General features: G+C 35.9%; 1 protein-coding gene across 1 annotated transcript in view; it reads right to left on the reverse strand.

Moving 5' to 3' along the window:
* Positions 1 to 1,934: 1,934 nt before the first annotated feature.
* The window catches only part of LOC150088342 (G patch domain-containing protein 4), a 165,509-nt gene continuing 147,206 nt past the window's right edge, over positions 1,935 to 20,237 (reverse strand). The window contains exons 6-7 of the mRNA XM_090370728.1: positions 17,241 to 17,291; positions 1,935 to 2,148 (exon numbers count right to left, since the gene is read on the reverse strand). Of these exons, the coding sequence (XP_090226854.1) occupies positions 1,935 to 2,148; positions 17,241 to 17,291 (265 nt within the window). The remainder of the gene's footprint in view (positions 2,149 to 17,240; positions 17,292 to 20,237) is intronic.

Genomic DNA, 20,237 nt, shown 5'->3' on the forward strand with positions numbered 1-20,237 from the left:
TATCTCATTCGTTGGATCTCTTTATCTAACACATTGTACTTTAGTAAGAAACGTTCAAGTTTCATTGCGAAATTTATATTTTTGTTTTTAAATAAATTTTTAAAGAAATCTATTAATTTTAAAGATTACTATGAATATACATTTTAGTGGCAATGGGTAAAATAGATATTCTTTCTCCCTCCCCTTTGATTATGGCATTGTTCCCCTTTGATTCTGTCTTAGTAGAAAATCATTAATGATTTTCTATTATGACATTTAGAAAAAAGTACTGGAACGTTGTTCCAGCCCGAATACACCACTGCCCCTTGTATATATAAAATACAGAGTGTCTATAATTTATTCACCTGATTATGAAGCTTGATTAAATATTATTGTAGAACAGGTTGCTGCCCTTAATAAAGAAACTCAGAATTTCCTATCACAATTTCACACAATCGCATTTAAATAAACTTCCACGTGGACACCTTTGGTAGCACAAAGAATGTCCAGGCAGTAACCAATTAATTCCAGGTATTTTGCAGTATATCTTGAGAAGTTCAATCCAGTCTTTTAATTCTTTGACATTAACTTTCTTTTCTTTTTTGCATACACCTTGTCCTTTATTTAGCCCCATACAAAGAAATCCATAGGTGTGCCATCCAGGGGAACAAGGAAGCCATGGAGTCTGTACCTGTAAAAATTTTTACAGGTACAGACATCATACTAATTTTTTCCTCCTATAACAAAGTTGGAAGTTTCTTTAATAATTACAGGAGACTCATGAATATAAGATTAAAGATATTAATAATTTAATATACTTTATAAAATGCTAATCAGGCTGTAATGCTGGCTGTATAGGCAGTGCCACCACCAAATATGGATCATCGACAATGGCAAGCACAAGAGCCTATTACCATTTTAATAGTTTTAAAACTAACCAATCCAACACAGAGCTTACGGAACATGTACATTCATATAATCATAATCCGTTAATAGATTCAGCCATTACATTGATAAAATTAAATTCTAATTATAGGATATTGTAATACAAAGCTTTGGCCATAGAATAGCATTGTCAGAATACATCACTTAAAATATTAAATGCGAAACTACCAGCTGGCCTCTCCTCAATATGAAGACTAACATGTTTTAAAATTACTATGTGTCTAACTCAAAGCATCATGGGAAATAGAACTACCTTATAAACTCTTTCTCTGCTTACCCCAATTTAGTCAACTGATGATGATGATTCAATTGAAAGTCCCTCGTTTTAGACTCTTGACTTCCTATATTATTATCCTTCTTAGCAGTTTACCTTCAGTAACTTTTATATATGACAACCATAGGAAGAGGGAGTGCATTTCATTTTCTTCTAGGCTCTATTTTAATTATTAATGTAGTTTAACTTTAATTCTATTTCACCTTCTTAATATGAATTATGTGATAAACAGTTCAAGAGGTAGGTACTGAACTATTAAGCTTTTGCTATATTTCAATATATGATTATGCCAACAGTACCTTCATAACTATAAAATTTACTACTAATATGGCAAATTTAAATCATGGTATGTATAAAACTTCTTGAAGTTTTATACATTCCATGATTTATAGGTGTGCCACAAGAAAGTGGCCTACCTGTATATCATATCCTAGTACAACTGACATGAAAAAAAAAAAGGCAAATCATTAAAATTTATATTTTAACAATTAACATAGTTATTAAAATATTTCAAATTTTAAACCTTTTTGGGGACTATTTCAAATTCTTTCACGACCCACTGATTGAGAAATAGAGGTATAGATAATGTGACAGGAAGGCACATTATCAATATCAGTGTAAATTTATGTATGATGATAATAAAATGAATATTGCATATAAATAAAAATAAATATTGAAAATAAATAAACAGGAAACATATTGTACCAATACATGTTGTTTATGAATTTGTTGTATATCATGTTTCTTTATTTTGCATTTTTCTTGATCTCTTTTGAACTTCTGTATTATTCTGAAAATGTACACTGTTTGCAACCAATACTGGAGAATCATCATGGTTATTTGGCATTTTGATACTGGATTTCTTAGGAATAAAAGAAGCAAGTATCTGTTTTTCTTGCTGTTGGATTCGAAGGAATTTTCCCCTCATCATAAAACTATGTCTTGATGCCCTATAAAATATATTCATTAATGCTCTTAAGTGCAAAATTCAGAAATACTTTTCTCTTGATTATTTGCAGAGTCACTAAACAATTCTCTAAGTAGGGATATTTTAAAACATGAAAAATTTATTAAAAAGGTATCTAGAATAATGGATTGGAAACTCTTCCCTTTTTCTTAACCAAATTTACATAAACCAAAGTTTTCTTTCCAGTTTGAAACTTTTATAGGCAATATCTATGGCTCCATACCCACTATTTCAGCACCATACTTACTTCTGAAACTGCTGTTAACAACTCTGCTGAACTCATAAGACAGACTGTATTCTAGTTACTGTCTACATAAATGTCAACAACCATGAAAAGATCTTTACCGCCTTATTGCTTATAGTAATAAATAATCTTAAAGGTTATTTATTACAATAACCGATTTGATGTTATATATTAAAATCCATAATACGAACAATGCACAGTAATTTTGTCGTAAAGTGACTAGATTTTCTGTAACAGAAAACATGATGTCTTGTTATAATTTATCAAATTTGAAAGTTACAACCTAAAAAAGTGATTAAGCAAAAAAAAAAAAAAAAAAAAACCTTGTTCACTGACATTATCTGGAAAAACTTAATCATATGATGCCTGATATATTCCCAAATATGACTTCCGTCATATTTGGGAATATATGAAGTCTATTAGCTATTCAGATGGATCTCTTTCAAAGTAACCTCCATGACAATGTATACACAGATTTCAATGTTTCTTCAATTTTTCATTCCTGAAAAATTGAAAAAACATTGAAACTGCTAATAGTTCCTGCATTATATACTGAATAATTTTCTCAGTTATTGCAAATCTGTGATAGATTTGCAAACCACTGAACAACATAACTGCAATTAAGGGAACTTTAAACGGGGGGGGAGGGGGGATTGCATGGAGCTAAATAATATGAATATAATAGATTGGGTTCTCTAGAAATCCTTGATGGGAAAGCAGAGCGTGCAAAGTGCACAGGGAAATTATCATGATACAAATACCAATTCCCTGAAGTCAACTTTTATAGCACTATTTTCTCCAAACTGCAGCATACACATAATTTCCACAGAACTGTTTTTTAGCATTCCTGGTTCATTTGACGTGTGGAGCAAATTTATAATGAACTCTGTAAGTCAAAAAATATGATAAGCATGATCTTCACATTTGATCAAGATTTGTCATGCTCTTTTTGACATTTCAGAACGAGGAGCCTGAGTATGTCTTCCACTCAGAGGATTGTGCCTTTGTTTCTGGACCATAGCCGCACACCCATGATTAATCACTGGTAATAACAAAAACAAATGAAGGACAAGTAAGCAGCAGAATGTCAATTAAAATCCTGACATATGAGAATTTGCTGCTCTCTCTCTTCTGATCATTCATGATCCCAGAGTGGCAATCAGAATGTGAGGCACAAACTTGGCTGACATTTGAAATATTCTTAAATCTTGTGTTAAACTGACTGAACACTCCATAAGAAATGTTAATTTCATAATAACTTTGCTGTTGGCCTGATCATATCCAAACATGTGTGATTGAATCATTTGTTTTTGAAGTTGAAGGGCAGCCAGAACAAAGATCACCTTCAAAAGATAAGTTGTTCATTTTAAACTTTGTGAATAACTGATAAAAGGAAGAAGTGGACAAACTTTGGGAGTGAATGGATCGGTGAAATGGGAAGTTTTTTGTTTTTTTTTTTCCCTTGGCTGATGCTGTATAAGCTTGCTTTCTTGAATTGTATGCCTCTGCTAATAATAAATGTTTTCAAACAGCAAACAGTATCTTCTCAGAGAGCTGTTTTCAATATTTTGTGGGTGTTGCACCTTTTCCTAATTTGAGGCAAAATTAGTGCTCAGTCCCTTTTTAAAATGCAATGAAATGCATAAAACTCCTATTCAATGCACACTAATTCAGCTTCTCTTCCATACTTTTGGAAAGGAAAAGAAGCCGAAACTACACAGAGAAGAATGGAACAAATTATATTAGGAATCAGGCTGTTGGATAAGAGAAATACATGGATTAGGCAGTAAACTCAAGTAAAGGACATTCTTATCAAAACTAAAGAACTGAAATAGAAACCGAAGACACAACAACAGGCAGACTAAGAAAATAACAGAATGGTACCCAAAAGGAGCTAAAAGAAAACCAGGAAGACAACAACGGAGATGGGCAGATGAATTCATGGAATTACTGCCCATGAATTCAAGAATTCATGGGCAGTAAATGGATGGCCATTGCACAGAACAGAAAGAACTGGAAAGTTACCAGAGAGGCCTTCATCTTGCAGTGGATTGAAAATGGCCAATGATGATGATGAATTCAGATTGTCTACAGATAAATAGGCAATTCGTGTGTTACTATATCTAAATGAATCACCAAACATGTTGAGACAAGTCACACTTTTATGATGCAACAATTTCAATAGATGCCATTAGTCCCTGAACTTTTTGATCACACTTTGTACAGTTACAGAAGATGGGGAAACCATTGTAAAGCCTGTCTGTTTTTATAAGAGTGTGTTAATTTATTTTAATATAGAATGCTGTGCTGAATATTTTGTTTTGAATATATAAACAATTGCTGATAAAAATTGATATTTTAAATCTTATCATACTGCTCCAAACAATCTGATGTCACAGTAATTATTTTGTAATATGAGTTTGTCAGAAGGTCATGTGATTGTCTTTAAAATGCTTTCTTCTTTGGATAATGACTCGCTATATAATTATAATGAATCATCATCCATCAATTAACCATATGTTATTATTGTTCTCCTGTATATATGGGTTGCATGGAGGTGCTAGTTGCTAGCAGCTACTCTAGAGTGCTTATGCCTGTACTAGCTTCATTAGTTCGTTGAAAATCACACAGTGCTAGTGTGATTGTATTATTATTTATTATAGCCCCAGTCAATACTTCTATTCAATGCACACTGGACTGCAAGGAATTCTGAGAAACCAAAGTCATAATAAACAAGAATATATATTATGACCTGGGTTTCTAAGAATTTCTTAAGTTCAGTAGAATCATAAAAATATGCTACAAAAACATTGCCCAGCTGCTACATCAACTATGATGCAGCAGCTGGGCAATGTTTTGAGGCCCAATGAATTTTTCCATGGGGAGCATGAAGTTCAATGAAAGTGTGAGGAGGTGAGGAACAAAAAGAGCCATTGGGCTGAAATTTATTATTTTACTGCTGAAAATTTATAATAATTGTAACAACATATTTTTGGAGGTGCATTTCACACTTCTCAAGTGGTTAATTAGAGATGTATTAGGTTACATTCCCAAATCAACCTGTTATTCGTTATTGTTTCAGTGCTCACTTCAGTTTCCACTTCCCTTTAAATAAATTTAGACCAAATCTCCTAGTAACCTCCTTCAACTACTAGAATATGGAGCAATCTGCAAAAAAATTATGTGTAAACTACTGGTAAGTTATTGTCAGAAATCAACTCAAAATCTTAAAAATAAAATTCATTTAAAAACTTCCATAACATTTTTTTGAACTATTATCCTCTATATCTACAATATCCTCCAAAAAACTCCTGTTTTCATAGTTCATTGAATCTTCCTGAACAAACAAGTGACTCAGACTGGTATATAAGGAAGGTATACTGAGCTGCACAAGTTAATTGGTCTTGTCCTAGAACCAAGATGACTGATTTCAAGGGGGCTTTTATTGTTGAATGTCAGCAATTTGTGCAACTACTGACACGCTACACATACAAAGTTGGTGATGCTATCATGAAACAGAATCATGATAATACGACTGTCATGCAAAGGAAGATCACATTGGTCAAGGTTTTTGCAGCTCCAGCGAACGCTAAGTTTTCATTTATATTTAGTTGTTTTATTGACTAAATTGTTATACTAAATTATTTTCTATAAGTAGCTTTATAGTTCTAGTCAAGTTCCATGGTTTATTTTGAATTTAGATAGCAATTTTGAAAGTTAATACTTAGTGTCTGCAGATCTTACGTTCGTAACTTGCCGCCATTGTATACGATAAGGAATACCATAAAGTTTAACACCAAACTAGATAGCGAAATATGTAGCACTGTATTAGAAATCTGTTAGATTAGTATGGTATTATCAATAAAATTTATTAATCTTATTAAATTTCATTGTTAATTAAATTATACTTAAACAGAATAATGACTAGAGCAACAGACTAGAGCAGCAAAGCAGCATTCACAGAATAGCCAGCTTGCTGTGGCCTGCAGGAGAACCGAAGGGGGTGATTCTCCCACGCATCACAGTCTAAAACAATATGCGAAATGTGAAATGTTTGCAGACCTGTCTAGAAAGAGACATGATCTAGCCAAGGAAGATGTGTATGTCTGTACTAGATGCAGAGATTGTGAAGAAATACGGTGCCAACTAAGCATTCTGATGAACAATCTATGAGAGTTTAAGGTGTAGGGTAAATGCCCTTGAAGAAATTAATATGACGGGCACATCAAGCTCTCAGCTGCCAAACTCAATAACAGAGCTCACTATTCTGCATCAGGCAACACGGGCAATCTCCAAGGCAAAATGTGCTGGTCCCACAGGAACTAGTTATTGTCGGTGACTCTATTGTCAGAGAAACAGGGAATATATTATGCAAAAAGGATGGGTGGAACAGGACCAGAGTATCTGCCAGGGGCAAATGTTGATGATGTTGTAGAGCAGATATCATCTTTTAAGGGTACAAAAGGTGATATTGTTGTACACATTGGCACTAATGACTTTAAGAGTAAGAGATCTGCAGATTTACTTAACAAGTACAGGTCAATGCTGAAAAAAAAAAAAGTCACAAGTTAAACTTGAAAGTGTTTGTAATTCTACCCAGACACAACAGGAGGGAGTATACAATGAGAGCCTTGTCAATCAATTTGGCCCTGAAGAGATTGTGCAAGGCTCACGGGGTAGAATTTTTTTCAGTGTGATCTGTGCTTGCTAACAGGAGAGACTGCTTCTACAGGAATGGGGTACACTTAAATAGAAAAGGTGCAAGAATATTTGCTGATGCTATCGAGGCAATGTTAGGTGTGTTGGAAAACAGCTAGTTTGGGTAGAATCACAGACTAAAATATTAATGGTAGTCAGAGGCAGAAGCGAAATTGATTCTTGCACTGCTTCTATTGTAATGAACAGCAGCCTAGAGGGCAAGTTGCTGGGGATTTCAAGAGCTGCTAGGAGTCATCATGGAACAAGTAAATACATGGGCTGTGTTAGGGTAACTAAGAGTAAGAACAAGGGCATGTATACTTATGCTAGAAATATAGTAAATAAAATTTATGAATTTGAATGCTGATCAAGACATCAAAGGCAGATATTGTTGAGATATCAGAGACATGGTGTCACACAGATATAAGCAGTGCAGAATTGGAATTTGGGGAGTACAATATGTACAGAAAGGACAGACAGGGTAGGAAGGGAGAAGGGTTATGCAGTTAGTTAAGAAACACAAAATCTAAGGAAGTGAATCCAGCTGACATGAGTGGACAGTGCAATGTTGAGTCTGTTTGGTGTGACAAACACTGGGAAAGGGAAAATTAGAGTAGGAGTATGTTATAGGCCTAATAACGCTGTTGAGTACAATGAACAGTTGTGCAGAGAAATAGAATGGGCCAGTAAATCAGAATGTATTGTAAGGGGGATTTTAACTTTCCAGATATTGACTGGAACTTGTGGGTTGGTGGTCATTCGCACACTAGCAAGCCTTCTGTGGATTTATTGGAGGACTGTTTTCTACAGCAACATGTTCGAGGGGCAACCAGACAGAGTTAATGACGCTCTTGGCAGAGAACAAAAATGCATGGGATGCATATAAATTATCAGGCGACACAGAAGCCTACGACAGATATAAGCTAGTCTGTAATCAAGTCACAAAGGAGATTAGGCAGGCAAAGGCAGATTACAGGAAATCTTTGGCAATTAACGCAAAGAAAAACAGAAAAGAGTTCTTTACTTATGTAAACTCTAGAATGGAGGGGATGAATCAGATTGGTCCACTTAACATAGATGGTTCAACTATTGATGATCCTGCTCAAGTAGCTGATAAACTCAATGAGTATTTTGCATCTATTTTGCCATAATAATGAGAGCATCCTTAGAGTCAGGGGAGGTCCCAATGGACTGGAGATGTGCAAACGTATCCCCAATTCATAAAGGGGGTTCAAAGGGTGACACAAATAATTATAGACCTATCAGTTTAACTTCTGTTCTGTGGAAAATAATGGCGTCACTGGTTAAAAAGGTATTTCAGAATCACCTAGACAAGACAGCAGCAATAGTTCAGACACAGCATGGATCTGTTAAGGGGAAGTCTTGTCTGACCAATTTGATTGGATACTATGATGTGGTCACAAAGGAACTTGATGCAAAAAAATAATTTTAATATCATATACTTGGATGTCAGCAAAGCTTTTGATACTGTTGCACATAGAAGACTGCTGTACAAATTAGAGTGGTATGGCATTAAGCACAAGTTACTGCAATGTATAAAGGGATGGTTGAGTGGGAGACGACAGAGAGTGGTAATAAATGGACACTACTCTATGTGGACTAATGTTATTAGCGGAGTCCCTCAGGGTTCGGTGCTGGGCCCATTGTTGTTTTCTGTATCTATCAATTATATCGATGAAGGTATATCAGGCTTATGGTCCAAGTCTGCAGATAATACAAAGGTTGGCAGGGTTGTTAATGACATTAAAGCCAGTATGCTACTGCAACAGGATCTAGAAAAGTTAGGCAGATGGGCTGAGAGGTGGCAACTGAAGTTTAACATTGACAAATGCAAAGTACTGTATATGGGTAGCAGTAATCCAAGTGAAACGTACCAACTGTGTGGTATTACACTAAGGGAGGCAGAGAATGGAAAAGACCTGGAGGTAATTGTGCAGTCAGATGTGAAGTTCTCTGAGCAGTGCAGATGGGCTGCCAGAGCAGGTCGTGGAGTTTTGCCAATGATAATTGCCAGGTCACACCTTGAGTACTGTATACAGGTCTGTAGGCCTCATTTTAGGAAGGATGTAGAGTTGCTAGAACGAGTACAAAGAAGGGCAACAAGATTGGTGAGAGGAACAAAGGGGTGCACTTATGAAGAAAGGCTTAAGTTCTGCAAGTTCCAGCATCTGGAGACTAGGAGATAATCTGATTGAGATGTATAAGGCCTCAAATGGTTTGAGCAGGCTCAATGCTGACAGGATACTTACGCTTGCTCAGACTAAGAACCTGATGGGGAATAGATTCAAATTGAGGAAAGATAGTTGTAGAATAGATGTGCGGAAGTTTGCCTTTAGCCTGAGTAGTTGATTGCTGGAACAGACTTATACCTGTTGTTGCGGAAGTTGATAGCTTAAATAAATTTAATGCTGAATTGAACAAACATTTGGAATGACTTGTAGGATGAAATGGGAAGGTTTTTTTTTTTTTTTTTTTTTTTTGGCCGATGCTATATAAGCTTGCTTTCTTGCATAATATACCTCAACTAATGCTAATGTTAAGACCACAGAAGTGCACTCTATGTCACCAGATGGTACATGGAAAGGTAGCACAAAACTCCTGTCAAACATGATTTGGTATTTCATACAGATCTCAGTCTCTATTGCCACCTTAAACATCAACCAGGAGTTTAAGGGTCCAATAGGGACTTAGATCTGTATGAAAAAAAAAGTATATCTTTGGTGTTCCATAGTATCAGTTTTTGAGAGAGAGAGAGGCAGCACATAAGCCAAACATCACCAACTGCAATCAGTGGCCTCACTTTGCATGGTACAACAAATGCCATAAGTGGTCTACAGAGAAGTGGAAATCAGTTCTATTTAGTGATGAATTTCACTATTCTGATCAAATGGATAGGCGTGCATGTAGAGGATTCCTGGAAAATGTCTGCTGTCAAATTTTACTGGGCTGAGAGGAGGTGGGATAATTGCTTGCAGTTGGTTTTCATGGTATGGCACAGGACATTTGTGAGTCATATGGAGAAACCACAAATGCTGATGCCTACCCTAACAATCTGGGACAATTTCTGCTTCCTACAAAGTGGCAGTTCTTTGATATGGACCTATTTATATAAACAGGTTAATGCCTCATGGCATACCACCAGTGCTGTTCAAGAATGATTCATGGACCAATAGCCAGATTGGGACTCTATGCCAGCCATTCAAGTTGGAATGGCTGGCATAGAGTCCCAATCTGAACCCGTTAGGGAATGAACTGGAATATCAATTGATGAAGGACAGACAAATACATCTCACCACATCAGTGGCTCAAATTGCCATTATTCTGCAGAAGAATGGATAATACTCGCTGTAATCTATTGTTCGTTTATGGAAAGCTTACCCAGGACAGTATATTGTGTGATGGTGGTGAAAAGGTGGACCAATATGCTACTGAAGTGAATGGTAGTGATCTCAGTGAGAAACCAATACGCATCCAGATACTTTTTGGAAGGTAGAGTATTTATGTTTTTTTTCCTTTCAATTCTGACTTCCAGATCTGAATTTCAAAAAATATTTTCAATTTTGGATTCTGCATGCCAAAATCGAAATGAAGTGAGATTAAACAGTCAATACCCTCCTACAATTTTGAAAACTATTTTCGTGCTGATATCAGTTTATAAACTGTGTTTATAACTGGTTAGAAACACAGTTGAGAGATGCAGAAATTTCATGACAATTCATATATTAATGGACAATGTCTGAAGTGGCCCTAAAAATGCAGCTCTATGTATATACTCTGAAAAACAAAAACATGAAAGGGGAAAAATTAAATATTATTTATATGATAAACAAAATAGAATAAAATCGATTATCTGCTAGGGGCAAAAGTTGATGACCTAGAGCAGTTATCATCTTTTAAGGGCACAAATTGTGATATTGTTGTACACAACATCACCCTTTGTATAATATTACTTATGGCACTAATGACATAAAGAGTAGGATATCTGTGGATTTACTTAGCAAGTACAGGTCAAGGTTGAAAAGAAAGTTGCAAGTTAGGGTTAAATTTGAAAGTGTCTGCAATTCTGACAGACACAATAGGAGGGAGTATATGATCAGGGTCTTGTCAATCGATTAGGCCTGGAGAGATTGTGCAAGACTCATGGGGGTAGAATTTTTCTCAGTGTGGTCTGTGCTTGTTAACAGGAGAGACTGCTTCTATAGGGATGGGATATGCTTAAATAGAAAGGCTGCAAGAATATTTGCTAATGCTGTCGAGGCAGTGTTAGGTGGGTCGGAAAACTCCTAGCTTTGGGGGTTAGTTATTTGGTTTTTAGGAGCATTAGCAACTAAGGCCATATTGCTCCGGGATATGCGGTGGTCATTCCCTGACCTTTCCACATCCTCTGTATTTGGTGGTGACAGGCTCGAACCCCGGTCTAATCAAGAAGCATATGCTATGCACTGCTGCTCCTTCCCACCTGGCTACGGAGGCGCCAGCTTTGGGGGATTCACAAACTAATAAACTAACAGTAACCACAGGCAGAAGTGAAAGTGATTCTTACAATGCTTCTATTGGAATGAGCAGCAGGATGGAAGGCAAGGTGCTGGGCATTTCATGGACTGCTGGGAGTCATAATGGAACAAGTAAATACATGGGCTATGTTAGAGTAACTAAGAGTAAGAACAGGTGCATGTACACCAATGCTAGGAGTATAGTAAACAAATTTGACGAATTTGAGGTGCCGGTGAAGACATCAAAGGCAGATATCGTTGGGATATCAGAGATGTGGTTTCACATAGATAAAAGGAATGCAGAATTGGAATTTGGAGTGTGCAATGTGTACATAATGGATAGATAGAATAGAAAGGGAGGAGAGGTTATGCTCAGTGGTGTGATGAAAAATTTTAAAAGCCAGTTCTCTACCACCTTACTCCCCCTTTCCAAGGTAAAAAACATAGACCAAAAGTAGTGTGGCTCGCGTGGCATTCAGCTGAAACATCCTTCAGGGACCGGATTGGCGAACGTGGGAAATTCTAGGAACACGTTCGTGTAAACTGGTGTGAACAGCTAAATCCCACCACTGGTTATGCTGTTAGTTAAAAAACACACAAAATCTAAGGAAGTGCATCCAGATGAAATGGGTGGTCAGTACAATGTTTAGTCACTATGGTGTGACATAAGCACTAGGAAAGCAAAATTGAGAGTAGGAGTGTGTTATACGCCTAAATGACTGATAAGTACAATGAACAACTGTACAGAGAAATACAGTGAGAAAGTACATTAGATTGCCTTATAATATGGGATTTTAACTTCCCAGATATTGACTGGAACTCGTGGGTGGGTCACATGCACACTAGCAAGATTTTGTGTGGATTTATTGGATGATTGTTTTCTACTGCAGCATGTTCGAGAAGCAACCAGAGGGAGTAATACTCTTGATCTAATTATCAGCAATGATTATTCATGCATTAAGAATCTGCAGATAAAGGAACCACTAGGTGGCAGTGATCACAGTGTACTGATGTGGGATTTACTCAAAGATATAACTACCATCAAGGGTAAAGGGAAGGGTTTTTGCTTTCATAAAGGTGATTACAGAGTTCTCAAAAAGTTTTTTAATTCTATATAGTGGGACCAAGTGATGATGTTACCAACAGCAAATTCTAAATGGGAAGCATTCAATTAATCTTGGAAGCTAATGTTCAAGCTTTAGGCCTAAATGGACATCAGATGAACTAATGAGGTTCAAAGCAGAGAAGAAAAATGCCTGGATGCATACAAATTATCAGGAGACACAGAAGCCTATGGTAGATTTAAGCTAGTCTGTAATCAAGTCACAAAAGATGCAAAGAGGAACAGCAAAGACTTCTTTACTTATGTAAACTCTAGAAGGCAAGCGGATGAATCACATTGGTGCACTTGCTATCAATGGTTCGATTGTTGATGAATCCTGCTCAGGTAGCTGACAAACTTAATGAGTATTTTGCATCTACATTCACACGAGGAGTTATTAAGGGAGGAGAATGTCAGAAGTTTATAAAACTGTAACAGGGAGCTAAGGGATTTTGTAATAACTGAGACCAACATGGAGGAGAAATTGTTGAAGATAAACATGAGAAAGCCACTTGGGGTGGATGGGATTTATCCAGTTATATTAAAGGAGGCAGAAAAGGAAGTAAGCAAATCATTAGCCATGAATATGAAAGCATCCTTGGACTCAGGGGAGGTCCCCACAGACTGAAAATGTGCAAACATATCTCCAATTCACAAAGGACGGGGATTAAAGAGTGACAGGAGTAATTACAGACCTGTTAGTTTAACTTCTTTTCCAGGGAATATAATGGAGTCATTGGTTAAAGAAGCACTGCAGGATCATCTAGACAAGGCCACAGTTATAGTTCAGAGACAGCATGGGTTTGTTACAGGGAAGTCTTGTCTAACCAATTTGATTGACAACTTACTATGATGTGGTCACAAAGGAAATGGACGCAAAAAATAATTTTTATATCGTATACTTGATATCAGTGTTGGATCCACTGTTGTTTTCTGTATTTATTAATGATATTGATGATGGTATATCAGACTTAATATCCAAGTTCGCAGACGATACAAAGGTTGGCAGGGTTGTTAATGACACTAATGACAGTACACTGCTGCAACAGGATCTAGAAAAGTTGAGCAGATGAGCTGAGAGGTGGCAACTGAATGTTTAACATTGAAAAATGTAAAGTACTGCATATAGGAAGCAGTAACCCCAGAGTAACGTATCAACTGTGTGTTACTACACTGACAGTGGCAGAGAATGAAAAGGACCCAGGGGTAATTGTGCAGACAGATATGAAGTTTTCTGAGCAGTGCAGACGGGCTGCAAGAGTAGCTCATGGTGTCTTGTCAATGATATACAGGAATTTTTCTAGCAGGGATAAGGAGGTGATTATCCCCTTGTATAAGGCAATGGCCAGGCCACACCTTGAGTACTGTATATAGGTCTGGAGGCCTAATTTTAGGAAGGATGTAGAGCTGTTGGAGCGAGTACAGAGAAGGGCAACAAGATTGGTGAATGGAACAAAGGGGTGCTCTTACGAATAAAGGCTTAAGTTTTGCAAATTACAGTGTCTGGAGACTAGGCACCTGCGAGGTGATCTGATCGAGGTGTATAAAGCGTTTAATGGTTTGAGCATGCTCAATGCTGATGGGATTCTTCGTCTTGCTCAGAATAATCGCCTGAGAGGGCATAAATTCAAATTGAAGAAAAACAGCTGTAGGATATATGTGCAGAAGTTTGCCTTTATCCAATGTGTGGTTGATTGCTGGAACAAACTTCCATCTGTCGTTGTAGAAGTTGATAGCTTAAACAGATTCAAGGCAGAACTAGACAAACATTTGGAGCGAGTGAACAGGCAAAATTAGAATTTTTTTTTTTTTCTTGGCTAATGCTATATAAGCTTGCTTTCTTGCATCATGTGCCTTTACTAATGCTAAAACGCTAATGCCAATAATTGGATTTCAGGAAATCTTTTGATACTGTTGCACATGGAAGACTACTGTACAAATTGGAGCAGTGTGGATTAAGGGCAAGTTGCTGCTATGGATAAAGGGATGGTTGAGTTTGAGAAGACAGACAGTGCTAATCAATAGACACTGCTCTTCATTGGATTAATGTTATTAGTGGTGTCTCACAGGGGACCATGTTGGGTCCATTGTTGTTTTCTGTATTTATCAATGATATTAATGAAGGCATATAAGGCTTAATATCCAAGTTTGCAGACGATACAAAGGTTGGCAGGGTTATTAATGGCACTAATGAAAATACGCTACTACAACAAGATGTAGAAAAGTTGAGCAGTTGGCTGGGCAACTGGAGTTTAACATTGAAAATTTGCAAAGTACTGCATATAGGTAGCAGTAACCCACAGCAATGTACCAACTATGCTATACTACACTCAGGAAAGTGGAGAATGAAAAAGAACGGGGGTAATCGTTCATGTGAGATATGCAGTTTTCTGAGCAGTGTAGACAGGCGGCAAGTTTAGCTCATGGCGTCCTGTCAATGATATATAGGAATTTTTCTTGCAAGGATAAGGTGATTATCACCTTGTATAAGGCAATGGTCAGGGTACACCTTAAGTTCTGCATACAGGTCTGGGCGCCTCATTTTAGGAAGGATGTAAAGTTGCTTGAACGAGTACAGAAAAAGGCAATAAGATTGGTTAGTGGAACAAAGGGTTTGCTCTTACAAGTAACCAGTAAAGGCTTAGGTTTTGCAAATTTAGTGTCTGGACACTAGGCACCTGCGATATGAGCTGATTAAGCTCTATAAGGCCTTGAATGGTTTGAGCAAGCTCAATGCTGATGGGATTCTTCTTCTTGCTCAGGTTACACCCCTAATGGGACATAAATTCAAATTGAGGAAAGACAGTTGTAGAATAGATGTGTGGAAATTTGCCTTCAGACAATGGGTGGTTGATTGCTGGCACAAACTCCCACCAGTTATTGTGGAAGTTAATGATTTAAATAAATTCAAGGAAGAACTGGTTGAACTTTTGAAGTGATTGGGTGGTTGAAATGAGAAGGTCGTTTTTTGGTTTTTTTTGGCTGATGCTGTATAAACTTGCTTTCTTGCAACATATGCTTCTACTAATGCTAATGCTGTTTAACGTTTGCAACTGGTGAAAAAAGGTGAAAACTGTGAGGATAATTAAAATTTTGGGAAATAAAAACAAAGTTGAAATTTTACTTTAATTCTTTTAATACAGTGAATATATTCATGGCTTATACACATTATTTAAAAAGAGTTAAATCATTTATTCATTTACAGGGAATACACATATTCACTATAAATGAATAAGTGGTTTTTCCTTTTAAGTGTTTTTCAACCACATGATTCAGATCTGCGTATTAATTTAATGTTTGTTCTGCTCACAGCAAAGCAAACTTTGCCTTCATGACATGAGTTGCCATGGTATTGCACTGCCTTTGACAAATGTCATTGTCTTTGCTGACCTTGATTTGAAAGATGAGAGACTTCTATATATTAGAGATAAAAGGCTGAAAGTCTGAAAAAAAAAAAAAAAAAAAAAAAAGGCTCTGATAGTTACTAGAAAACAGCAAAAAGTTTGCCTACAAGAATCAGAAATATATATATAAAAAAAGTAAATTGTTTACAGTATAACTTTATATTCTTGGACAGCAAATAGGGGTACAGGAGTTTATAAGATGGATAACACCCAAAATAATTATCATATTCAGCTGTCAAATGGGATAGAATTACCATTCAGCAATGGTAGCCTTCATGAGTTAAGATATGATGGTCTGAATTACAGTACAAGAGTTGCCCTGGTTTTACACTACTTTCAAACAAACCTTCTAAGTGGTAGATTAGTTGTTTGTAATTTGAAAGCAGTGCAATACAATGACAACTCATTGTAAAGGCACAGTTGATACTGTTGCAAGCATTAAGATCACATTAATTAAGCAGTTAAGTTCTGTTAGTCACAAACACAAAGGGACAGACCAGTCTTCCTAACATTTTGTAATTTGAATAAGAATAATTTTAAAGTAAAGTTTAAAAAAATCTGGAATAGAATTTCTATGGTGTTTTGCGAAGTAATAAAAGTACAGTGACAAAAAAAAAAGTTTTATACTGTATCAACTAACCTTTATATGATGAAATAAACATGCACGTGTACAAGGTTGTGAGAAAGTAACTAGTCTATTTCAATTAACAAAGAAATTTTACATGTTAGTTTAAATGTTAACAACAACAAAAAAAAAAAAAAGAAAAAAAAGTAGGTTAAAATAGCTGGAAATTCGGTGTTTTAGAGATATATTTAATGGGAAAATAAACAGAGAAATTATATGAAAATAAATGGGTCTCAAAAGTGTCATAAATATCAAGAAAACAAAAAAAAAAAAAAAACCCTAATAATGTAAATATCAGGTTTTACAGTAATTTATTCTGAAGAATATTGCAAATAATATTGTGCATAATAATACAAAATATTTTTAATCAATAAATTAAATTAATTAAATAATACATCATATAAATATTAAGCTAATTTAAACCTATTAGCGTAATATGTATATTTATGATTCGTATAAGCACAAAAGAATGCTAATAACAAACTTACTTGTGAGCAGTCTGTTGCCTACACTTTTTGAAGATAGCCTCATCTGTGAACCTAATGTTTAAAATTGGATAGGATTATTTGTATTTACTAATAAGTACAAATAAAAAGTCCAAGTATGGTGTACTCTTAAGCCAGAAAGTATAATCTTGTAAAAAAATAATAAATATACAAATTAACTAAATTTTTTTTTTTATCTGAATCCATTTTAATCAAAGTACAAGATTACGGAAATTTATTTGCCTATTCTGTAATTCAAATCTCCAGGTACCAACTATATTATGTAATTAGGATAAAATTTAATGTATACACTCTTCAAAACAATCAATAACAGCCAAATGATGCACTGATCTAAGAACTTACTTAACAACTACAAGGCACAAGGCAATGTTAGGAAAATGTCACAAGTTAGGACTGAATTTGCAAGTGTGCAATTCTGCCCAGACACGACAAGTGGAACTACATGTAAAGGAAAGGTTAATTTTTCAAAAATTTATGCATGCAAACAAATGTCTTTTATTCTTTACATATATTTTTAAATAAATAGGATGTTTTTAATTGCCTATATTTATTACATGAATGAAATATAATAATTATTATAATTTTTATTAATTTTTTATTACTGTTTATTCAATTATAATTTATTGGTACATAATTTCTTACATTCTCATGCCTTATTCTTCCAATTATCTTATATTTTTAATAGTTCTGACAATTTCTGCAATGACCACTACACCTAATTAATATTTTCATATTTCATACACCTATAATATATATAAAAAATACAACAAAATATTTATACCATTCCCATTTCCATAAAATAAACATCTAATTCAGCTTTGATGTTAGCCAGACTGCTTTGAATTTTGCCATGTTGGAGACAACATATTCTAGTGTTTAACAACCCTTTGCTATAAGTAAACTTCATGAGATCCAGTCTTCTGTTATTCCCCAAGATCTTCTATTTGTGCTCCACCCCATGATTTTTGTCTCATCTAAGAGGAAGACCTTTCTCATAGATGAGAAAAAAGAATCCAACAGATCTGACTCAATCATTTTATTGAACCCCTTCAGTGCTTTATATAGCTCAATCAGATCTTCCCCTCAGATATCTAGTTGTCAAACTTTGCAATCCACACCATCTAAAGCTGTTCTTAATATATGCATTGATTTACCCTCATTACTAATCTTGCACTTTTCTTTTCTGTCACCTTTCTTTCCAGGAGTTCTGTCTTTTCTTCAGGTGCAGTTTCAAGACCTGAATACAATGTTCCAAATGCAGTCAAACTATTGTCTTGTATAAAGGAATAAGACATCCTTTTCCCTACTAGCAAAGGTCCTATAGATATCAGGTAGGACACCATGTGCTTTCCTAGCCACCTGTTTACAATGGATAGAAAATTACGTCAGATTGAACCATAAAGCCTGTCTTTTCAATTTTGAATCTCATTTAGCTCCTTTCCCTCTAGCTTATGAGTTAAATGAGTCCAAGATGTTAGTTTCCCAAATGCATCACCTTACATTTAGAAGCATTAAAACTTTAGTTGCCATTTTTCACTTCATATATCCAGATCGAAGTCTTTTTGAAGAATCGTTGTTCTAGCTCGCCTCACCTTTAAATCATCAAAAAACTTTGGCAGCTTCATTTGGATACCCTCATCAATGTTTATTTATGAAAAATTAAAAAAAAATAGGAGGGACCCTAACAGTGAGTCCTGAATGGACCCAATTTGTTATGCCAGTCCACTCAGAAGACTGACCATTTATGACAACTGTCACGTATCTTTTAGCGAGCCTGACAGTGTGGTCTCTTACAAGTAACCCCAACTGCTTCCCGTTTATATAGCTGCCTTTCATGAGGGATACTATCAAAAATATTAGCTGCATCCAACTGCTTAATTACTACATCACAGTAATTTATTAGAATGGTCAGGCATGACCTTCCCTTAATAAACTAATGCTATCAACTATTTAAGATACCATTCTTGTCAAGATGATCCTGAATTGATCATAGTGTACTGATGTGGGATTTACTTAAAGATGTAACTAACAATTAGGGGTAAAGGGAGGGGTTTTTGCTTTCATAAAGGTGACTATGGTGGTCAGACAGTTTTTAAATCCTATACAGTGGGACCAACTGATGATATTACCAACAGCAAATTCTAAATGGGAAGCATTCAAGGAATTAATCTTGGAAACTTCTAGGCTTTTCATACCAACTAAGAAATACTGCTCAAGGTTTAGGCCTACATGGATGACATATAAACTAATGAGACTTGTGGCAGAGAAGAAAAATGCATGGGATGCATATAAATTATCAGGCGACAAAAAAGAATATGGTAGATAGGGGACACGGAATGAACGAGGCGACAGACTCGTCCAGTTCTGCCAAGAAGAAAAATTTAGCATTGCCAACACTTGGTTTAAACTACTACCTCGACGACTATACACCTGGACCTCACCACAAGACTCTGACAACAATATCGTCAGGAACCAAATTGACTACATCTTAATCAACATCAGATATAAGTCAAGTGCCCTCAAGGCAAAAACTTACCCTGGAGCTGACATATCATCAGACCATAACCCAGTAATAGCAACACTCCGTCTCAAATTACAAGCAGTCAAACACACAAGCACAACAAAAAGAATCGACATGGAGAAACTGAAGAACAACGCCGAACTAAACAATGAAAAATTAGAGCAAATACACGGCTTCAAGTATCTCGGAGTACTCATTGATGACCAGCTGAACCATGAGGCCGAAATCAAAAGCAGAATTGAACAAGCCAGGCAGGCATTCACCAAGGGGGAAACCCTCCTCACCGACAGAAGCTTGAACATCACGCTCAAATTACGCACATTGAAATGCTACATCTGGCCAATACTGCTCTACGATGTAGAAACCTGGACTCTAACATCAGCCACTTCAAAAAAGCTCCAGGCCTTCGAAATGTGGCTCTACCGAAGAAAGCTGAAAATCCTGTGGACAGTCAAGAT

Source organism: Mastigoproctus giganteus, chromosome 3 (assembly GCF_048544385.1).
Source record: "Mastigoproctus giganteus isolate SK-2022 chromosome 3, ASM4854438v1, whole genome shotgun sequence".
In the NCBI taxonomy this organism is placed as follows: Eukaryota; Metazoa; Arthropoda; class Arachnida; order Uropygi; family Thelyphonidae; genus Mastigoproctus; species Mastigoproctus giganteus.